The sequence below is a fragment of the Euprymna scolopes genome, chromosome 30 (genome assembly GCF_053919585.1).
Source record: "Euprymna scolopes isolate OS-2025 chromosome 30, ASM5391958v1, whole genome shotgun sequence".
Classification (NCBI taxonomy): Eukaryota; Metazoa; Mollusca; class Cephalopoda; order Sepiida; family Sepiolidae; genus Euprymna; species Euprymna scolopes.
Genome location: NC_136511.1, coordinates 91,924,474 through 91,946,126, shown reverse-complemented (window position 1 = coordinate 91,946,126; position 21,653 = coordinate 91,924,474). Strand labels below are relative to the sequence as shown.

The following is a 21,653-nucleotide window of genomic DNA, read 5'->3' as shown; positions in this document are numbered from 1 at the left end:
AAAAATTACCGAAAATGGTGAGGTAGAAAAATAATTATTCATGACAAAAGACATTTGGTTTCAAAATCTACGGATTTGAATTGGAGAGTTAAAAGGGATGAGGTAATTAAGTTTTAATTTTCTCACAAATTCAATCATATTTTTAATAAAAACAGTTAAAAAAGTTATTTAGTTATCTTTTAAAAATTCACAAATTATGTACATATGCTATGCTTATTTTTGTTTTCTGAATTCTGTCTGCTTTCAACTGAGTTACTTTCACTTTTGCTGACGTCATTTTAGCCAATATGTCCGACCCAACATATAATCTTATCAAGCTTTTTTATTCAAGGATCATTATTTTTCTACCTTATCGTTTTCCATAATTTTAGGATATGTTACTATTTGTGACATGACAATTACGCAGGGACCATTTGTTTTACTCGAGATTTTATATTTTTTCATTATTATAATATAGAAGCACCTATCACTCATTATTCAACCAGTTGAAAAGTAAGAAAAAGTTCAGTTCAACATTGTCATCACTTTCACGTTCAAAGTAAAGTTTGATTTAGTGTAAAAATGTTTCCAGTTACCTAACGAGGTTCAAAATGAACTAGTCTATATTATACAGATGTGTTAGGAAAGTAACTATATCAAATTTCCATGAGGACTGGTAAAATTTGTCTTATCTTTTAGTGAGTAATGATACACATATTGCACTATATTTTGTTTTTAATTTATGGTAAAATATTGTTTCTTACTGCTATTTCAAATTTTTTAGGTCAGTGTTTTTAGTTGCATCATACAAACACCATGTTACAATATTTTGTGCGGGTAATACAAGAATGGCTTGGATTGAAGAATATAGATCGAGGAGCTGTGTGAACAACTAATTGTCATAGCCGCCATTCAGAGTGTGAAAGTAGGATATGAACTTTGAAAAGGACATGCACATACAAACTGATAAGGTCCTTGAACGTTCCAAACCTAAACAAAAACAAGAGAACTTGCTCAATCATTGATATAGCCTGCCCGTTGTGCACTTTAAATATCAAGTGAGTGAAAAAACAAAATGCGCCAAGAATTTAAGCGTTTATGCCAAACTTGGACGATTTAAAAATAAGTTGTATTTTTCATTTCCTCAGGATTATAGTAGAGACAAAGCAAAAATGATGTTTTTTAAATTCAACTTATATGAATGGCAAGAGGAAGAGTGCCACAAGTTTTTTAAATATTGGGATGGGTTAGGGTTAGGGTTAGAGTTAGGGTTTGGGGTTAGCAAAATCATTAGGATGGTTCATATGATTGAAAAGCATTTAGACAACTGAAAAGAAATGACCAATTTGAAGACTATAAATTTGATTGGCATTAAAGTAACAATGAAAGACTGACAAGAGAAAGAAGGAGGCTGGGATGTCTTTTTTTGCATATCAACTCTATAAATCTGCAGCACAATCTTTTTATAAAATACTTATTTGATAAGTTCTGGAAAGTCATTTAATCGCATCTTTGATTTCTTCTATACAAGTTAGAAGTAATTTACTCTTTTTACATGGTCTATTATTTTTGAAGTCAAAACATTTTTAAACAGCATAGTGAGATTTCATGTATAATAGTATTTCTTTTAGGTATTCTTGTATTTTGTACAGTTGATTAGAATATGTATCAACTCTGAATATTTGATTGTGCAACATTTTGTGTGTGTTCTCATTCTGACTTCTAGTTGTTTAGTTTTTTATTGGCTAACATTTCCACATTTTCTATTGGTTGCTAATTTGGCGTTCAGGAACATATTCTATAATTTTGTTATTTTCTTTTCATGTATATAATGATCTTAGTTTTGTAATCTGCATATGAAGATTTAAAAGTTGTTATTGTAATTTTGACAAGTACATCAGCTCTTTTATTTCCTGTGATACCCACAGATCCAAACACTATGTTAAACTTCATTTAAAAAATCCGAGAAACTAAAAAGAACAGCGAACATGATGTAAAAAAGAAGAAAAAGTAAAAAAAAAAAAAAAACTTGTTTAAAAAATCGGAAAAAAAACAAAAAAAAGTTTTTGCGAAAAACTTGGTATGTTACCCGCTCGCCCACGAAAGGAAAGTAACTGAAAACAATCTCAATTTAACGTTTATAAATGGCAGGTGCGCGACGAATTTAATTAGGTCCAAGGAAATTAAATTCCGCACTTAATTTTAACTGCAGGATAGTTCTTTTGGGTTTGTTTTTTTACCCAACTTTGTCTGGTTTTGTTGGGGAAAACCAACTCCCCTTTAATATAGGGAAGTATCCAAATGAAAGCAATTGCCTGATATGATGTCTTTCACCAACATTGACCAAACGTCCATTGCTTTCTGGACGCTCCCGGCCCGTAGGCCGAGAAATGCACCTTCGTTTCATATCGGTTTCTCAAGCCCAAGCAATAATTTTGTAAAAGTCGACATAAATAAATCTAGCTGTGACGCGCATTCACAATTCGTACATATTATGATCTACACGGTATATAAGAAGTTCTAAGCGATAGTAACCCCAAAGCCCCCCCCCCTTAAAGCCTTTGCTGGACATACAAAAACTCATGCGCATGTTTTGCCTTTTATATATAACTAGCGAGGGGTACCTGGCGTTGCCCGGGTGTTCGGAGGTGTGTGTGGAAACTCCGGGGGTGGGGGGTGGGGTAAAAAAAAAAAAAAAGTAAGTATGAGGAATGAACCCGGACCGTTGAGGCAAAGTTGTAAATTAAAGTGTGAAAAAAAAAAACATGCGACGTTAACCATTGCCCCACCGCGACATGCTAATGGAAACACATTTGAATTTATTTAATTACTTGGATTTAGCAGGTGCCCGTTTTAATGAGTTAATGAAGTCAAGTTTGACTTCGGGATTTCATTTACTGGTGAACGCTTTTTTTCCCCCCCAAGATGTTATAGGAAAAAGACTAACCCATATGCGGCGAGTGACAAATGTTGAATCGAGCAAATTAAATAGACAGGCGGGCTTCGTTGTTAACTGTGAGATATTACGATTTATATGTGATATAAAAAGTTTTAAAAAGTTGTGAAGCGAGCGACCGCTTCTCTGAAAAAAGCCTTTTGTAGACACACAGAAAAAGCGAACACACATACAAACATTTTCGCTTTTATATTTATAGATATATTCAATTTAATTTACACAAATATTATTCAATTTAAAGACATATCTGATATTACAATCACAACTTTGTAGCATGAATTATCATGATTAATGATTACTTGGGAAAAAATTTTCTCATTAGCCCCACAATTAATCCTAAATCCAGAGTGGCAATCAAGACTGCCAGAATCAAGATCAAGACTCTAAATTCCACTTCACGACTTGGAGTCCAAATAAATTATGAATTTTTGTCTGATAGTTGAAAGTGGAGATTTCTCAATAAAAAAAAACACTAAATTTTCCAAAATTTTTACAAGATGTTTAATGATGATTAAGGGTTAAATTTTTTAAAATTTTTTAATGAAAAAGAAATTTCAACACTGACTTTTTTGCAAATAGGAATAATGTGCTAAAAATCAGATCAATAGAAAATAATTTTTCTGCTATTTTTTCAATAAACATTTACCTTTCAGGCATACTGAGCATGCTTTTCAAGTTTTTTATTTGCTGGAAATGGTAGGACATATCTGTGGCTAAAACCATGTCAATCAGCAGGCCACGGAACTCTCTAAAAAAGAAGCCAAAATATTGTTATCAGTTACAAACCTGCAGAAAAATAGGCGAATTCTAATATTTTGATATTTGCATTTAATATACATTTAATATATAATATTCACATGATGCTTTTAATATACATTTAATATATAATATTCAAATGATGCTTTTAATATACATTTAATATATAATATTCACATAATACTTATAATATATATTTAATATATAATATTCAATTGATGAATTTAATATACATTTGATATATAATATTCACATGATGCTTTTAAAATTCATTTAATATATAATATTCACATGATGCTTTTAATATATATTTAACATATAATATACACATGATGCTTATAATATATATTTAATATATAATATTCACATGATGCTTTTAATATATATTTGATATATAATATTCACATGATGCTTTTAATATACATTTAATATATAATATTCACATGATACTTATAATATACATTTAATATATAATATTCACATGATACTTTTAATATATATTTAATATATAATATTCACATGATACTTATAATATACATTTAATATATAATATTCACATGATGCTTTTAATATATACTTGATATATAATATTCAAATGATACTTTTACTATACATTTAATATATAATATTCACATGATGCTTTAAATATACATTTAATATATAATATTCAGATGATACTTTTACTATACATTTAATATATAATATTCACATGATGCTTATAATATATATTTAATATATAATATTCACATGATACTTATAATACATATTTAATATATAATATTCACATGATGCTTTTAATATATATTTAATATATACTATTCACATGATACTTATAATATACATTTAATATATAATATTAACATGATGCTTTTAATATACATTTAATATATAATATTCACATGATACTTTTACTATACATTTAATATATAATATTCACATGATGCTTTAAATATACATTTAATATATTATATTCAGATGATACTTTTACTATACATTTAATATATAATATTCACATGATGCTTTAAATATACATTTAATATATAATATTCAAATGATACTTTTACTATACATTTAATATATAATATTCACATGATGCTTTTAATATACATTTAATATATAATATTCAAATGATACTTTTACTATACATTTAATATATAATATTCACATAATGCTTTTAATATACATTTAATATACATTATTCGCATGATACTTTTAATATATATTAAATATATAATATTCGCATGATGCTTTTAATATACATTTAATATATAATATTCACATGATGCTTATAATATATATTTAATATATAATATTCACATGATGCTTTTAATATACATTTAATATATAATATTCACATGATGCTTTTAATATACATTTAATATATAATATTCACATGGTGCTTTTAATATACATTTAATATATGATATTCAAATAATGCTTATAATATATATTTGATATATAATATTCAAATGATACTTATAATATATATTTGATATATAATATTCAAATGATACTTATAATATATATTTAATATATAATATTCACATGATGCTTTTAATATACATTTAATATATAATATTCACATGATGCTTTTAATATACATTTAATATATAATATTCACATGGTGCTTTTAATATACATTTAATATATGATATTCAAATGATACTTATAATATATATTTGATATATAATATTCAAATGATACTTATAATATATATTTGATATATAATATACAAATGATACTTATAATATATATTTAATATATAATATTCACATGATGCTTATAATATATATTTGATATATAATATTCACATGATGCTTTTAATATATATTTAATATATAATATTCAAATGATGCTTTTAATATACATTTAATATATAATATTCACATGATACTTATAATATATATTTAATATATAATATTCACATGATGCTTTTAATATACATTTAATATATAATATTCACATGATACTTATAATATATATTTAATATATAATATTCACATGATGCTTTTAATATACATTTAATATATAATATTCACATGATGCTTATAATATATATTTAATATATAATATTCAAATGATGCTTATAATATATATTTAATATATAATATGCACATGATGCTTTTAATATACATTTAATATATAATATTCACATGATGCTTTTAATATATATTTGATATATAATATTCAAATGATACCTATAACATATATTTGATATATAATATTCAAATGATACTTATAATATATATTTGATATATAATATTCAAATGATACTTATAATATATATTTGATATATAATATTCACAGGATGCTTATAATATATATTTAATATATAATATTCAAATGATGCTTATAATATATATTTGATATATAATATTCAAATGATACTTATAATATATATTTGATATATAATATTCAAATGATACTTATAATATATATTTGATATATAATATTCAAATGATACTTATAATATATATTTAATATATAATATTCACATGATGCTTATAATATATATTTAATATATATATTTCAAATGATGCTTTTAATATACATTTAATATATAATATTCACATGATACTTTTAATATATATTTGATATATAATATTCACATGATGCTTTTAATATATATTTGATATATAATATTCAAATGATACTTATAATATATATTTAATATATAATATTCACATTATGCTTATAATATATATTTAATATATAATATTCACATGATGCTTATAATATATATTTAATATACAATATTATCATGATGCTTATAATATATATTTAATATATAATATTCAAATGATACTTATAATATATATTTGATATATAATATTCAAATGATACTTATAATAGATATTTAATATATAATATTCACATAATGCTTATAATATATATTTGATATATAATATTCACATGATACTTATAATATATATTTGATATATAATATTCACAAGATACTTATAATATATATTTAATATATAATATTCAAATGATACTTATAATATATATTTGATATATAATATTAAAATGAGACTTATAATATATATTTAATATATAATATATATAATATATATTTGATATATAATATTCACATGATACTTATAATATATATTTAATATATAATATTCAAATGATACGTATAATATATATTTAATATATAATATTCACATGACGCTTATAATATATATTTAATATATAATATTCACATGATGCTTATAATATATATTTAATATATAATATTCACATGATACTTATAATATATATTTAATATATAATATTCACATGATGCTTTTAATATATATTTGATATATAATATTCAAATGATACTTTTACTATACATTTAATAAATAATTTTCACATGATGCTTTTAATATACATTTAATATATAATATTCACATGATGCTTTTAATATACATTTAATATATAATATTCAAATGATACTTTTACTATACATTTAATATATAATATTAACATGATGCTTTTAATATACATTTAATATATAATATTCACATGATGCTTTTAATATACATTTAATATATAATATTCACATGATACTTTTAATATACATTTAATATATAATATTCACATGATGCTTTTAATATACATTTAATATATAATATTCACATGATGCTTTTAATATACATTTAATATATAATATTCACATGATGCTTTTAATATACATTTAATATATAATATTCACATGATGCTTTTAATATATATCTGATATATAATATTCAAATGATACTTATAATATATATTTGATATATAATATTCACATGATACTTATAATATATATTTAATATATAATATTCAAATGATACTTATAATATATATTTGATATATAATATTCAAATGATACTTATAATATATATTTAATATATAATATATATAATATATATTTGATATATAATATTCACATGATACTTATAATATATATTTAATATATAATATTCACACGATGCTTTTAATATACATTTAACATATAATATTCAAATGATACTTTTACTATACATTTAATATATAATATTCACATGATGCTTTTAATATACATTTAATATATAATATTCACATGATGCTTTTAATATACATTAATATATAATATTCACATGATGCTTTTAATATACAGTTAATATATAATATTCAAATGATACTTTTAATATACATTTAATATATAATACTCACATGATGCTTTTAATATACATTTAATATATAATATTCACATGATGCTTATAATATACATTTAATATATAATATTCACATGATGCTTTTAATATACATTTAATATATAATATTCACATGATGCATTTAATATATATTTGATATATAATATTCAAATGATACTTTTACTATACATTTAATATATAATATTCACATGATGCTTTTAATATACATTTAATATATAATATTCACATGATGCTTTTAATATACATTAATATATAATATTCACATGATGCTTTTAATATACATTTAATATATAATATTCACATGATGCTTTTAATATACATTTAATATATAATATTCACATGATGCTTTTAATATACATTTAATATATAATATTCACATGATGCTTTTAATATATATTCAATATAATATTCACATGATGCTTTTAATATACATTTAATATATAATATTCACATGATGCTTTTAATATACATTAATATATAATATTCACATGATGCTTTTAATATACATTTAATATATAATATTCACATGATGCTTTTAATATACATTAATATATAATATTCACATGATGCTTTTACTATACATTTAATATATAATATTCACATGATGCTTTTAATATACATTTAATATATAATATTCACATGATGCTTTTAATATACATTTAATATATAATATTCACATGATGCTTTTAATATACATTTAATATATAATATTCAAATGATGCTTTTAATATACAGTTAATATATAATATTCACATGATGCTTTTAATATACATTTAATATATAATATTCACATGATGCTTATAATATACATTTAATATATAATATTCACATGATGCTTTTAATATACATTTAATATATAATATTCACATGATGCTTTTAATATACATTTAATATATAATATTCACATGATGCTTTTAATATACATTTAATATATAATATTCACATGATGCTTTTAATATACATTTAATATATAATACTCACATGATGCTTTTAATATATATTCAATATAATATTCACATGATGCTTTTAATATACATTTAATATATAATATTCACATGATGCTTTTAATATACATTTAATATATAATAGTCAAATGATGCTTTTAATATACATTTAATATATAATATTCACATGATGCTTTTAATATATACTAGACCACCTGTGACCCGTTGGGTCAGTACGTTATATTAGCTATGGAATTCATGTATGAGCGTGACACTTGTGGCATAAAGAAAATAGTTTTTTTTTTTACATAACAGAAGCATTTCTATGAAAGTATATTAAAATGAAAAAAGAATATAGATAGATTTCTATGAGTCGTTCTGTTTATTATAATTGTTATTTTTTTTTAAATTACAGTTACTGAATTATAAGTGGTTGGTCATACTTATAGGTAAATATGCACTGAACAGGTATCATAATCCTTATTATAGTTAAATTCAAATTTTGATATATCATCTTTTAAATGAAATTGTTAGTTGAAAGTACAGAATAATAAAAAAAAACACTCTCCACATGTTAATAATGGCTTTTTAAATAGAAAATGAAAATAAAATGTAACTTTTTTCATTTAATTTAAGCAAACATTCAGTACCCATTGTGTAAAGAAAAACACTATTTAATGTAATAGAAATGTGTGCATTTACCGATTCAGCTTTCCGTTTGGAAATGTAAGCAGACGACTTTAAAAAACATGGGAAGAAGAAAAAGAAATTTTTTTGTAATAACGCCCTCTAGTAAAAAGGTCTGCATTAGTTAAGGGGGATAACTCTATCCAGTTTTACATCGCTCCCTTTTTCTCTCTCTCACACATACACGTAACTATTTCTCGCGTACGTAACGAAAACAGAGGGAGTAGGAGTGTTGAAATCTATTAGAGGGAAAGTGAGAGGTGTTTTCTTTCCATAAATTGTATAGGGTAATATTTCATATTATTAATAGATTCATAGATAAATAGATTTTATAATATATATTATAATTATCTATGAATCTATGTATTATTTGTATATATAAATAACTATTTGATCAAATTAAATGAAATTGTTTGTATTAAAAGCGATATAAAAATTCCGGAATTGGAATAACGGATTGAAGACGTTGCTATTTACGCATGCGCAACCGGATGTTGAAAACCGGAAATCTGATTGCAAACATACAAGATCCATAGACTTTTAGTATTATATAGATTTAATGTATAATATTCACATGATACTTATAATATATATTTAATATATAATATTCACATGATGCTTATAATATATATTTGATATATAATATTCACATGATACTTATAATATATATTTAATACATAATATTCACATGAGGCTTTTAATATATATTTAATATATAATATTCACATGATACTTATAATATATATTTAATATATAATATTCAAATGATACTTATAATATATATTTGATATATAATATTCACATGATGCTTATAATATACATTTAATATATAATATTCAAATGATACTTATAATATATATTTAATATATAATATTCACATGATGCTTTTAATATATATTTAATATATAATATTCACATGATACTTATAATATATATTTAATATATAATATTCACATGATGCTTTTAATATATATTTAATATATAATATTCACATGATGCTTATAATATACATTTAATATATAATATTCAAATGATACTTATAATATATATTTAATATATAATATTCACATGATGCTTATAATATACATTTAATATATAATATTCAAATGATACTTATAATTTATATTTGATATATAATATTCACATGATGCTTATAATATACATTTAATATATAATATTCACATGATACTTATAATGTACATTTAATATAGAATATTCACATGATGCTTATAATTTATATTTGATATATAATATTCACATGATACTTATAATATACATTTAATATATAATATTCAAATGATACTTATAATATATATTTTATATATAATATTCACATCATACTTATAATATATATTTGATATATAATATTCACATGATGCTCATAATATACATTTAATATATAATGTTCACATCATACTTATAATATATATTTGATATATAATATTCACATGATACTTATAATATACATTTAATATATAATATTCACATCATACTTATAATATATATTTGATATATAATATTCACATGATACTTATAATATACATTTAATATATAATATTCACATCATACTTATAATATATATTTGATATATAATATTCACATGATGCTTATAATATATATTTAATGTATAATATTCACATGATGCTTATAATATATATTTGATATATAATATTCACATGATACTTATAATATATATTTGATATATAATATTCACATGATACTTATAATATATATTTAATGTATAATATTCACATGATGCTTATAATATATATTTGATATATAATATTCACATGATACTTATAATATATATTTGATATATAATATTCACATGATACTTATAATATATATTTAATGTATAATATTCACATGATGCTTATAATATATATTTGATATATAATATTCACATGATGCTTTTAATATATATTCAGTATATAATATTCAGATGATGCTTGTAATTTAATTTAATTTAATATACATTTAATATATAATATTCACATGATGCATTTAATGTACATTTAATATATAATATTCACATGATGGTTTTGCTCTTCAGCAATAATAAATATGTGGGAAAGAATCAAAACGTGAAAGAATATTTTTTTCTTCCATCAATATTATTCAAATAATGAGCACATTCCTTGTAAATTTCATTCTACAGAGAATGATGCACATTAACTGAACATTGGCCTGGTTTAATCTCAGATCAGAATGCAGCATGGATTCGCATATCAGACTGCAGTATATATATTGGTGCATCTTTATGCATAAAGGTGCAAATATTTCAGGAGATTCGTATATTCTTGAAGAAGGTAGGTTCTTTGATAAGACAGGGGTGCGTCCAAAATGAATGTTTCTGTTTGGAGCACGATTGAACCATGATAGTAAACTTTTGCATTTTAAACCTTAATTCAAGCCATTATCTCTATCTCTACTATTATATAAAACATATTTTGTGTGTGTGTGTGTGTTTGTATGTGTGTTTGTATGTGTGTCTGTGTGTGTGAGTTCCCTATGAACTCTGAAACGGCTCAGCCGATTTTTTAAAAAATTCACACAATATGTCACTGAGAGTGTTTTTAGATAGGTTTTGTTTCAATAATAATAAAAAAATCCAATTAACAGTTCGATTTTGACCAAAGTTTACACTCTGATACAGCTTAATATCACAGGTGCATTTTAGAAGTTTTATCATCACACAAGCAGACAACCATATATAAAATCAATAGTAGGTTCTTTGATAAGACGGTGCACATCGGAAATTAATATTTTGCTTTGCATTTTAAACTTTAATTTAAGCCATTATATAATTTTTTTTTATAAAATCAACAGTATGTTCTCTACGGTGCAATGTAGATTACAATGTATTGTGGACTAAGTCACTGTGGAGAGGCATGTAGAACTTCCTCCCGGTGCACCATCATCATGGTGGGTATCCAACTAGAGAAGCAACCAATTGATTTCATTGAAAAATGAACGAGTTCATCGATTTTGATGAAAATAAAAGTATTGGAAGTGTGAAACATTTGTCGATCCTGATTCCATCCTGATTCCATCCTGATTCCATCCTGATTTCATATGGTTTTACTCAATTTAATCTTTTTAGTCTTCACAATGCTTAATTAGAAGTTGTGTCTAAATGAGTTTAACTAGAGTGAATTCAAGGTTTTGAGTAAAGGAATTTAAATAACTTGTATCTAAAAGTCATGGAATGCTGAAAGAGAGTAACATATCAAAGTGGTTTAAATGAAGGTTTCAGTTCGAAATTGCCAGGAGATTATTTGACAAATGCATCATCTGAGAAATTGTGAAACTAACAATCACCAAGATGAGGAACAATAGTTTGAAACATAAATATAAATCGATTTTTATAAAATTCGATTTTATCAATGAATTATATTAAATCCTCATCTTTCATATAAAATTAATAGAATTTATGATTCAAAGCAATAAAAATAGTGCTAAATCTCATTAGATGATATATGCTGAATTAAGTTATAAAATCAAAGTTTGATTCCTATCAAAATTGTTATTTTCACGCTTTAGTTGACATAACTTTCAGTTTTTTAGTTGATATAGCTTTTTCAGCTGCATCTTTCCTAACTCAAGAATCATTAAGTTAAACTCGGGAATCTATGTGGAATTTCAAACTGAACTTGGTATTTAATTCACGAGGGTAGTTTGTTCTTGTTTCGTCAGCTATGATAGGGTAAATATATTAAGTAATTTTAATTCTAATTTTATTCTTGTTATGATTACCTACATTGAGGATTGAACCTTCCACCTCCAGAATACAGTCACTTAGAATTGATTGTTACTCTGTACAATTATTTCTTGTATCACAGGTTCATGTGATAGTCCAGATAATGTAAATAATTCTTGTATCACAGGTTTATGTGACAGTCCAGATAATGTAAATAATTCTTGTATCACAGGTTCATGTAACAGTCCACATAATGTAAATAATTCTTGTATCACAGGTTTATGTGACAGTCCAGATAATGTAAATAATTCTTGTATCACAGGTTTATGTGACAGTCCAGATAATGTAAATAATTCTTGTATCACAGGTTTATGTGACAGTCCAGATAATGTAAATAATTCTTGTATCACAGGTTTATGTGACAGTCCAGATAATGTAAATAATTCTTGTATCACAGGTTTATGTGACAGTCCAGATAATGTAAATAATTCTTGTATCACAGGTTTATGTGACAGTCCAGATAATGTAAATAATTCTTGTATCACAGGTTTATGTGACAGTCCAGATAATGTAATTATTTCTTGTAGCACAGGTTTATGTGACAGTCCACATAATGTAAATAATTCTTGTATCACAGGTTTATGTGACAGTCCAGATAATGTAATTATTTCTTGTAGCACAGGTTTATGTGACAGTCCAGATAATGTAAATAATTCTTGTATCACAGGTTTATGTGACAGTCCAGATAATGTAAATAATTCTTGTATCACAGGTTTATGTGACAGTCCAGATAATGTAATTATTTCTTGTAGCACAGGTTTATGTGACAGTCCAGATAATGTAAATAATTCTTGTATCACAGGTTTATGTGACAGTCCAGATAATGTAAATAATTCTTGTAGCACAGGTTTATGTGACAGTCCAGATAATGTAAATAATTCTTGTAGCACAGGTTTATGTGACAGTCCAGATAATGTAAATAATTCTTGTATCAAAGGTTTCTGTGAAAGTCCAGATAATGTAAATAATTCTTGTAGCACAGGTTTATGTGACAGTCCAGATAATGTAAATAATTCTTGTATCACAGGTTTATGTGACAGTCCAGATAATGTAAATAATTCTTGTATCACAGGTTTATGTGACAGTCCAGATAATGAAAATAATTCTTGTATCACAGGTTTATGTGACAGTCCAGATAATGAAAATAATTCTTGTATCACAGGTTTATGTGACAGTCCAGATAATGTAAATAATTCTTGTATCACAGGTTTATGTGACAGTCCAGATAATGTAAATAATTCTTGTATCACAGGTTTATGTGACAGTCCAGATAATGTAAATAATTCTTGTATCACAGGTTTATGTGACAGTCCAGATAATGTAAATAATTCTTGTATCACAGGTTTATGTGACAGTCCAGATAATGTAAATAATTCTTGTATCACAGGTTTATGTGACAGTCCAGATAATGTAAATAATTCTTGTATCACAGGTTTATGTGACAGTCCAGATAATGTAAATAATTCTTGTATCACAGGTTTATGTGACAGTCCAGATAATGTAAATAATTCTTGTATCACAGGTTTATGTGACAGTCCAGATAATGTAAATAATTCTTGTATCACAGGTTTATGTGACAGTCCAGATAATGTAAATAATTCTTGTATCACAGGTTTATGTGACAGTCCAGATAATGTAATTATTTCTTGTAGCACAGGTTTATGTGACAGTCCACATAATGTAAATAATTCTTGTATCACAGGTTTATGTGACAGTCCAGATAATGTAAATAATTCTTGTATCACAGGTTTATGTGACAGTCCAGATAATGTAAATAATTCTTGTATCACAGGTTTATGTGACAGTCCAGATAATGTAATTATTTCTTGTAGCACAGGTTTATGTGACAGTCCAGATAATGTAAATAATTCTTGTAGCACAGGTTTATGTGACAGTCCAGATAATGTAAATAATTCTTGTATCACAGGTTTATGTGACAGTCCAGATAATGTAATTATTTCTTGTAGCACAGGTTTATGTGACAGTCCACATAATGTAAATAATTCTTGTATCACAGGTTTATGTGACAGTCCAGATAATATAATTATTTCTTGTAGCACAGGTTTATGTGACAGTCCAGATAATGTAAATAATTCTTGTATCACAGGTTTATGTGACAGTCCAGATAATGTAAATAATTCTTGTATCACAGGTTTATGTGACAGTCCAGATAATGTAATTATTTCTTGTAGCACAGGTTTATGTGACAGTCCAGATAATGTAAATAATTATTGTATCACAGGTTTATGTGACAGTCCAGATAATGTAAATAATTCTTGTAGCACAGGTTTATGTGACAGTCCAGATAATGTAAATAAATTCAAATTGTCAATCGTCACCTCGAAAATTTAGCAATGTTTAATGTATTCCTTTTAGGATGAAGTGCAGATTTTATTATTATGTGCAATGGGTTATATGGTATGATTGATGGGAGATAAACTTAGGATCATATAGACAAAGTAGATAACTGGTTGGTTGATTGGTTGGTTGGTTATATGGCATAGGTGAGATTTGAGGTTCAATTAGTTGCTATGAGAATCTTAGTATATTTTATTTTACCCATAGATGGGACCCTGACAGGTACTGGTCCGGGTCGAAGTGTTTATTTAACTCCATTTCAAGAGATTAAGCGCAGGTAGGGGTTTGAAAAGCCAGTACACTAGGTGAACTGCACTCTGACTACAAAAATGCCCGAGCAGCTCCGTTGATATTTCTCAGTAGGGGCATCTTATGTGATTAGCAATAAACTAACCTCTTTTTATAGAGAAGATTAAGCCTGAGAGGGTGAACCTCCTAGGACTGAACAGAACGATACCTCAGCCGGACAGCAACCAAGCCACTGTCAGACTGATTGTCAAGGACGTGTCTTTGACTGGTACGGACAGCTGCTGAAACTGTGTCAGATAGATATAATGCAAGAAAAATATTAAGATTTCAATTGCAGTAGATATAATAACGTAATAATGGAACGCATAATGTAATGAACATTTTAGCATATTCATTACATTATGTTCACAAAGATTCTCACAACAACTTATTCAATCTGACCTATGTTACATGATCGAGTCAACCAATCAGCTATCTACATTTGAGGTCCCTTGTGGGGATGCTGATATTAGAAGAAACCCTTAGTTATCGAAATAGAGCTCCATTAGTTAAGTGAATAAAATATCAAGTTAAAATCATGGCCATGAATATACGAATCACCTGAAAAAAATAATCAAGTTTACGTCTTATTTTCTAACACATGAAAGGCTAGCAGTATCCATTGTCTCCAATAAGCTCTTAACTTTAAAATCTTTCGATCATAATACCAGCTGTTAAAAAGCATATAAAAATATCATATAAAAATAGCCTCTTTGAAATAGCATATGGTGTCTGAAGAATTATGAAATATTTGTACTGAGTAGCGTCTTTCTGAAATTGATGCTATCATAAATTAGAAATATATTTGGCATGATCGTTTATTAATAATTTAATTTGATGTGTCAAAGTAATATTGAGTGAAATAGAATGTAGTCTATTTCTATTTGAAATATTTATTGTTACTATGTCAACAGCAGCACCTCCTTCAAGCCAATTAGATATTTTATAACATTTTGGGGATGAAAAGAAAAAGTGTTAGTTACTTTTACATAAAAATAACAAATACATAAAAATAAAATAAATTATCGCAACAAATTGTATAATTATAAACAATAATCACTTTACAGTATAATCACATCGAAACACTATTTCCCATTAAATTAATAAGGTTAAGCGATTTTGACCCTGGCCAGTACTAAATGTGTGATCATTTGGAAATACCAGTTAGTGTATGTGAGAGATAATCTCTGCTTATTTCTTCGTTTTTATCATTATTGCTTATTGTTTCTAGTCGTCTTAGACTTCTTGCCACTAGCCATAGCAATGCTGCAATCCCGCAATACCGGTCCAGGAGAAGTGTAGTTGGTGAGTGTGCAACCCTTGCTTCATAGCAGATTCTTCATGCAGACATCATTTACATGAAGTTGTCCATTGTCTCTTGAGAGTGAAAAATATAAAACTATTGAAAATTTCTCAAATTATATCATTTAATGCATTCTTTGTTTCAAATCAAACCAATGATTTAAAAGACAACACTGTTGATCAAAAAAAATATTTTACTAACATTCTATTTTAAGTGATGATGCAATCAGTTGAATAAATACTTTTTTAATGAAATGATTTTTAAGAAGAAATTTTTATTCACAAAATTATAAAATACAATTATTATTATTATACCACCAATCAAGAGTAGCATGTTTGTAAAAAGTTACAAAATGTGTAGCACAAAAACGAAAAGTAGTTGATGAAAAACTGGCCATATTTTAATTATCTAACTGTTGTGGTCCTGTTTAGGGGGTCACAATATTAAGATGAAAGAGACCTGGTGTTCACTGCAAGTGGTTAAACTATGTGTGTGCTCTCTGCTCGACGACAGAAATGTCTGGCTTACATAGTTCCAGACGAATCCATACTATCATAGATATAGGGGTGTTAACTAGCCCCAAACATACTCCTCCAAAGATTTATTTCACCAAAATATAGGTTTTTTTTCTCGGGTTTACCTCCAAGGGGTCTATCAGATTCCGTTTTCTGCTGGAACAACATATTTCGGTACTAGTTTTAGTGAAGCAAAAAAAAAAAAAAAAAAAATCAGGAACACAGATAGGAAATAGTCAGTATCGCCCACTTCTAGAAGAGAGGGATTTCTTGGCTGTAATAACCGTAGGGAAAGAAGGAGACACAAACAAGAAAAAAATCGCTTTTCACAGACACGTGGTTCGTCACAAAGAACAATCCAATTGCCAGAACCACCTACACACAATCTGCAGGAAACTGCCTCACTGCTTTCCAGTGTCATGCCTTTATAGCGGCTGGAAATTATATATTTGCATAATCGCGCAAGAGCAAATGTGATTTTAAGAGAATTGCATGGGGTCAGCGCTAATAAAAACCCATGGATGCCATCTTGGAACTCTCTTTTCTGCTTAGCCCAAAACACAACAGACGTATCCGAGGTAAGCTCTCTATTTCCCCTCATTTCGGTTATTTCTAATTCTGCTAGAGATTCCAGGTCAAATGCACAGTAGGTCCGACGTCTCTTCTTCTAGTTTTACTTAACTCGTTCAAAGTATTTCTCATGTGTGGAATGTGGTTCTTCCACAATGTAGTTGATCCTGTTCTTGATTGTTCCCTGCTCCCAGAAAGTATTATCTTTGTGCATCTGGAAGAATATTTTTTCTCCTGCATGTAATTATTCTTGGGAACAGTTGTCTTTTCAGGTTTTACCTATTTTGGCAATAGTTTCTCAAAGACTGGTCATATTTTTCTTATGAACATCACTTCCGACGGAGACATCTGAGATGTTGTATTCTCGTTAGCTGTTATGTGGTACACCTGAAGAAATTGTTGCAATGCTTTTTCAGATAGAGTGTCCTTTGCCTTCTTTATAGCTCTCTTCAAGGTGTCCACAAATCTTTCAGCCTGTCTGTTTGACCTGGGATAGTAAGTCGTTGTGATGTAATCCACTTGGAAGTCCTCCATGAAGTCTTTGAAGTCCTCAGATGTAAACCGAGTGCCGTTATCTGACGCTAAACAGTTGACTACTATGAACCATGCAAATAACTTAAGAGTTTTTATAGTGAAGTTTGCACTTGGGCTTTTGCACCTAAAGACTTCAGGCCACTTAGAGAAGCTGTCCACTACTATAAGGTAGTACTGTTCATCAAGTGGTCCCGCATAGTCCATGTGTACCTGAGACCATAGGTAGTCAACATTGGGCCATGTTCTAAATTGAATCGGTGGCACTTTAGCAGCTAGTGCACATCCTCTGCATGCTTTCACCTTTTCTTCAATATCATTGTCCATGTTTTTCCAGTACACGTATGAACGCATTAAACTTTACATTCTGGTGGCTCCAGGATGTTCTGTGTTAAAATCCTTTAAGATTTTCTTTTGGAGGGTCGCTGGAACAACTACTTTCTCCCAATATAATAATACTTGGTCGCAAGTTGAGAAAACCTCCGCTACTTGTTCATCAGGCTGTAATTTTTCCTTGGTTTCTCTTATAAAATCGTTGCTTTCAGCTTCTATCCTTATATCATCCAGAGTAACGGGAAGTTCTAGTCACAGTGTTGCATAAGATCAAACTATAATCTCTCTCTGGTTATAGTGATGCGATCACTGAGTTTTCAAGTGGTTCACCATTCCTTGGTATTAATCGGGATAGCCCGTCTGTGTGTCCTAACTTCTTTGATGGAAGGAACGCCATATCATTTAGTAGGATTGTTCCCCATCTTCAGAGCCTGTTTGTTGTATGTTTAGGCAACCCTTTCTTCAAGCCAAAGATAGAGATCAGTGGCTTGTTGTCCGTTTGAAGCTTGAAATGTCGTCTATGGAGAAATGTGTGAAATCTTGCTACTGCGAAAATGAGGCTTAAGGATTCTTTCTTTATCTGGGAATAATTCCTTTTTGCAGGTAGTAGGGTTCTTGATGCTTGTGCTATTGGTTTCGTAGAACCGTCGGTCATTTTATTCCCATATGCGCTCGCGTCACTTGCGACGATAATGTCGAAAGCTGGGTTGTAATGGGTCAGGAATAGTTCTTATGTGAGTACCTCTTTTAGCTTTTCAAACACCTGGAAAACGTGTTTTCTATGTTGCTCTATGGATTCGCTTTTCATTTGAATATCGTCCACATATCCGATGGAAAATTCATTGTGTTGATTATTTGGGATCATTGGGGAACGAGTCATTCAGGTCTTTCTTTAGTTTTTCTGTTTCAGCTGTAAGGTTGTCCATTTTTTGACAAAAATCGCTAATAGGCGAGTTCCACAGTTCAAATTTTGGAATCCAGTCTGTCCCAAAAAGGTTATTAGTGTTTTTTGATACAAACATCTTGAGATTTAGTGTATTTCCCTTCAACGTTACATTAGTGGTAACCTCACCTTCAAATCTTATTCTTTCTCCAGTTATTGAATAGGCAACTTTCTTGGTTCTCATTATATTCGGTTTTCTGATTTTGCACCAAATATGGTGGTTTATGATGGACAAATCCGAACCACTGTAAAGTTGAAGTCCAACATTTTTGTCCCCAATTTTTACTATCACATACTTCTGTACATTTTCGTCCTCTGCTTCAGTCCTCATTGTTTTTATGTAATTCCAGCAGAGTTTTCTGGAATGTGAGGCTTTGTGTCCGTTGCATCTGCACCGATCACATTTCCGGGACCAGTGTTTAGCTTTAGCTTTACCGTTTGGAGAGTAAGATTTTTTGTTACTTCGTACCTTTCTAATGTGTACTACTTTGCCTCTTTGGAGTCTTGCTTCTCCAAGACGATTCATTGGCATTCCTCAGCGAATTGTTGAAGGGTTATATTTGGTTCTTTTTCCAATCTGTTTAGTGCCCGGCATCTTAGTTCAGTGTCCTTGGTCAACACCAAGCCTTGAATGAAAATCAGGACTTTAAAGTTGCCTGTCGTCAATGGGGATAGTCCAAAGTCATTACAGTGTCTATTTATGACTGAAGCAAATGTGGTGTAATTGTAGCAGAATTAGCAGTAACCAAAATGAGAAATAGAGAGCTTACCTCGGATACGTCTGTTTTGGGCTGAGCGGAAGAGAGAGTTCCAAGATGGCGTCCATGGGCTTTTATTAGCGTTTACCCAATGTAATTATCGTTGAATCACATCTGTTCTCGCGCAATTATGCAAATACGTCGTTTCCGGCCGCTATAAAGGCAGGATACTGGAAAGGAGAGGCAGCGTTCTGCAGATTGTGTGTAGGTGATTCTGGCGAGTAGATTGTGCTTGTTACGACCCACGTGTCTGTGAGAAGCGAGTTTTTGTTCTGTCTGTTTTTAGTTGTATTATTTTTTGTTTGTTTTTGTTTCAAGCTATTTCGGCATGACTATGGCAAAGGTGCGGATAAGCAGCAATATTATCAAGCCATTCTCTGGTGAGGGAGACGTTGTAGCGTGGTTGAAAAAAGTGAGACTTGTCGCACAACTTCAGCAGGTGGATGATGTAGCGAGTCTACTACCTTTATATCTGGAAGTTGATGCACTGGCCCTCTACATGGAAATGGAGGAGGACGATCAAAGAGAAATAGACCAGATTGAGGCCCGATTAAAGAAGGCATTTACTGACGATGCGTTTGCAGCATACAGAAAAATAACTATGGTTAGATGGGCTGGCGAACGTGTGGATGTTTACACCAACAAAATCAGGCAGTTGGTTGGATTGGCCAGATTCACAGGAGATGGCTTAGAGAGACTCACAAAATTGACTTTCGTCACTGGGTTCCCTGACGCTATCTCAATTGCTCTTCAACAGGTGCCGAACATCAAAGTCCTGACCATGGGGG

The 21,653-nt window shown here is 27.8% G+C and overlaps 1 protein-coding gene across 13 annotated transcripts in view; it reads right to left on the bottom strand.

Moving 5' to 3' along the window:
• Positions 1 to 21,653, bottom strand: part of LOC145254565 (dual specificity calcium/calmodulin-dependent 3',5'-cyclic nucleotide phosphodiesterase 1A-like) — a 1,571,136-nt gene that overhangs the window by 56,316 nt on the left and 1,493,167 nt on the right. For all 13 annotated transcript variants that reach the window (XM_080113160.1, XM_080113150.1, XM_080113152.1 and 10 more), the window contains one exon: positions 3,582 to 3,679. In XM_080113160.1, the coding sequence (XP_079969286.1) occupies positions 3,582 to 3,679 (98 nt within the window). The remainder of the gene's footprint in view (positions 1 to 3,581; positions 3,680 to 21,653) is intronic.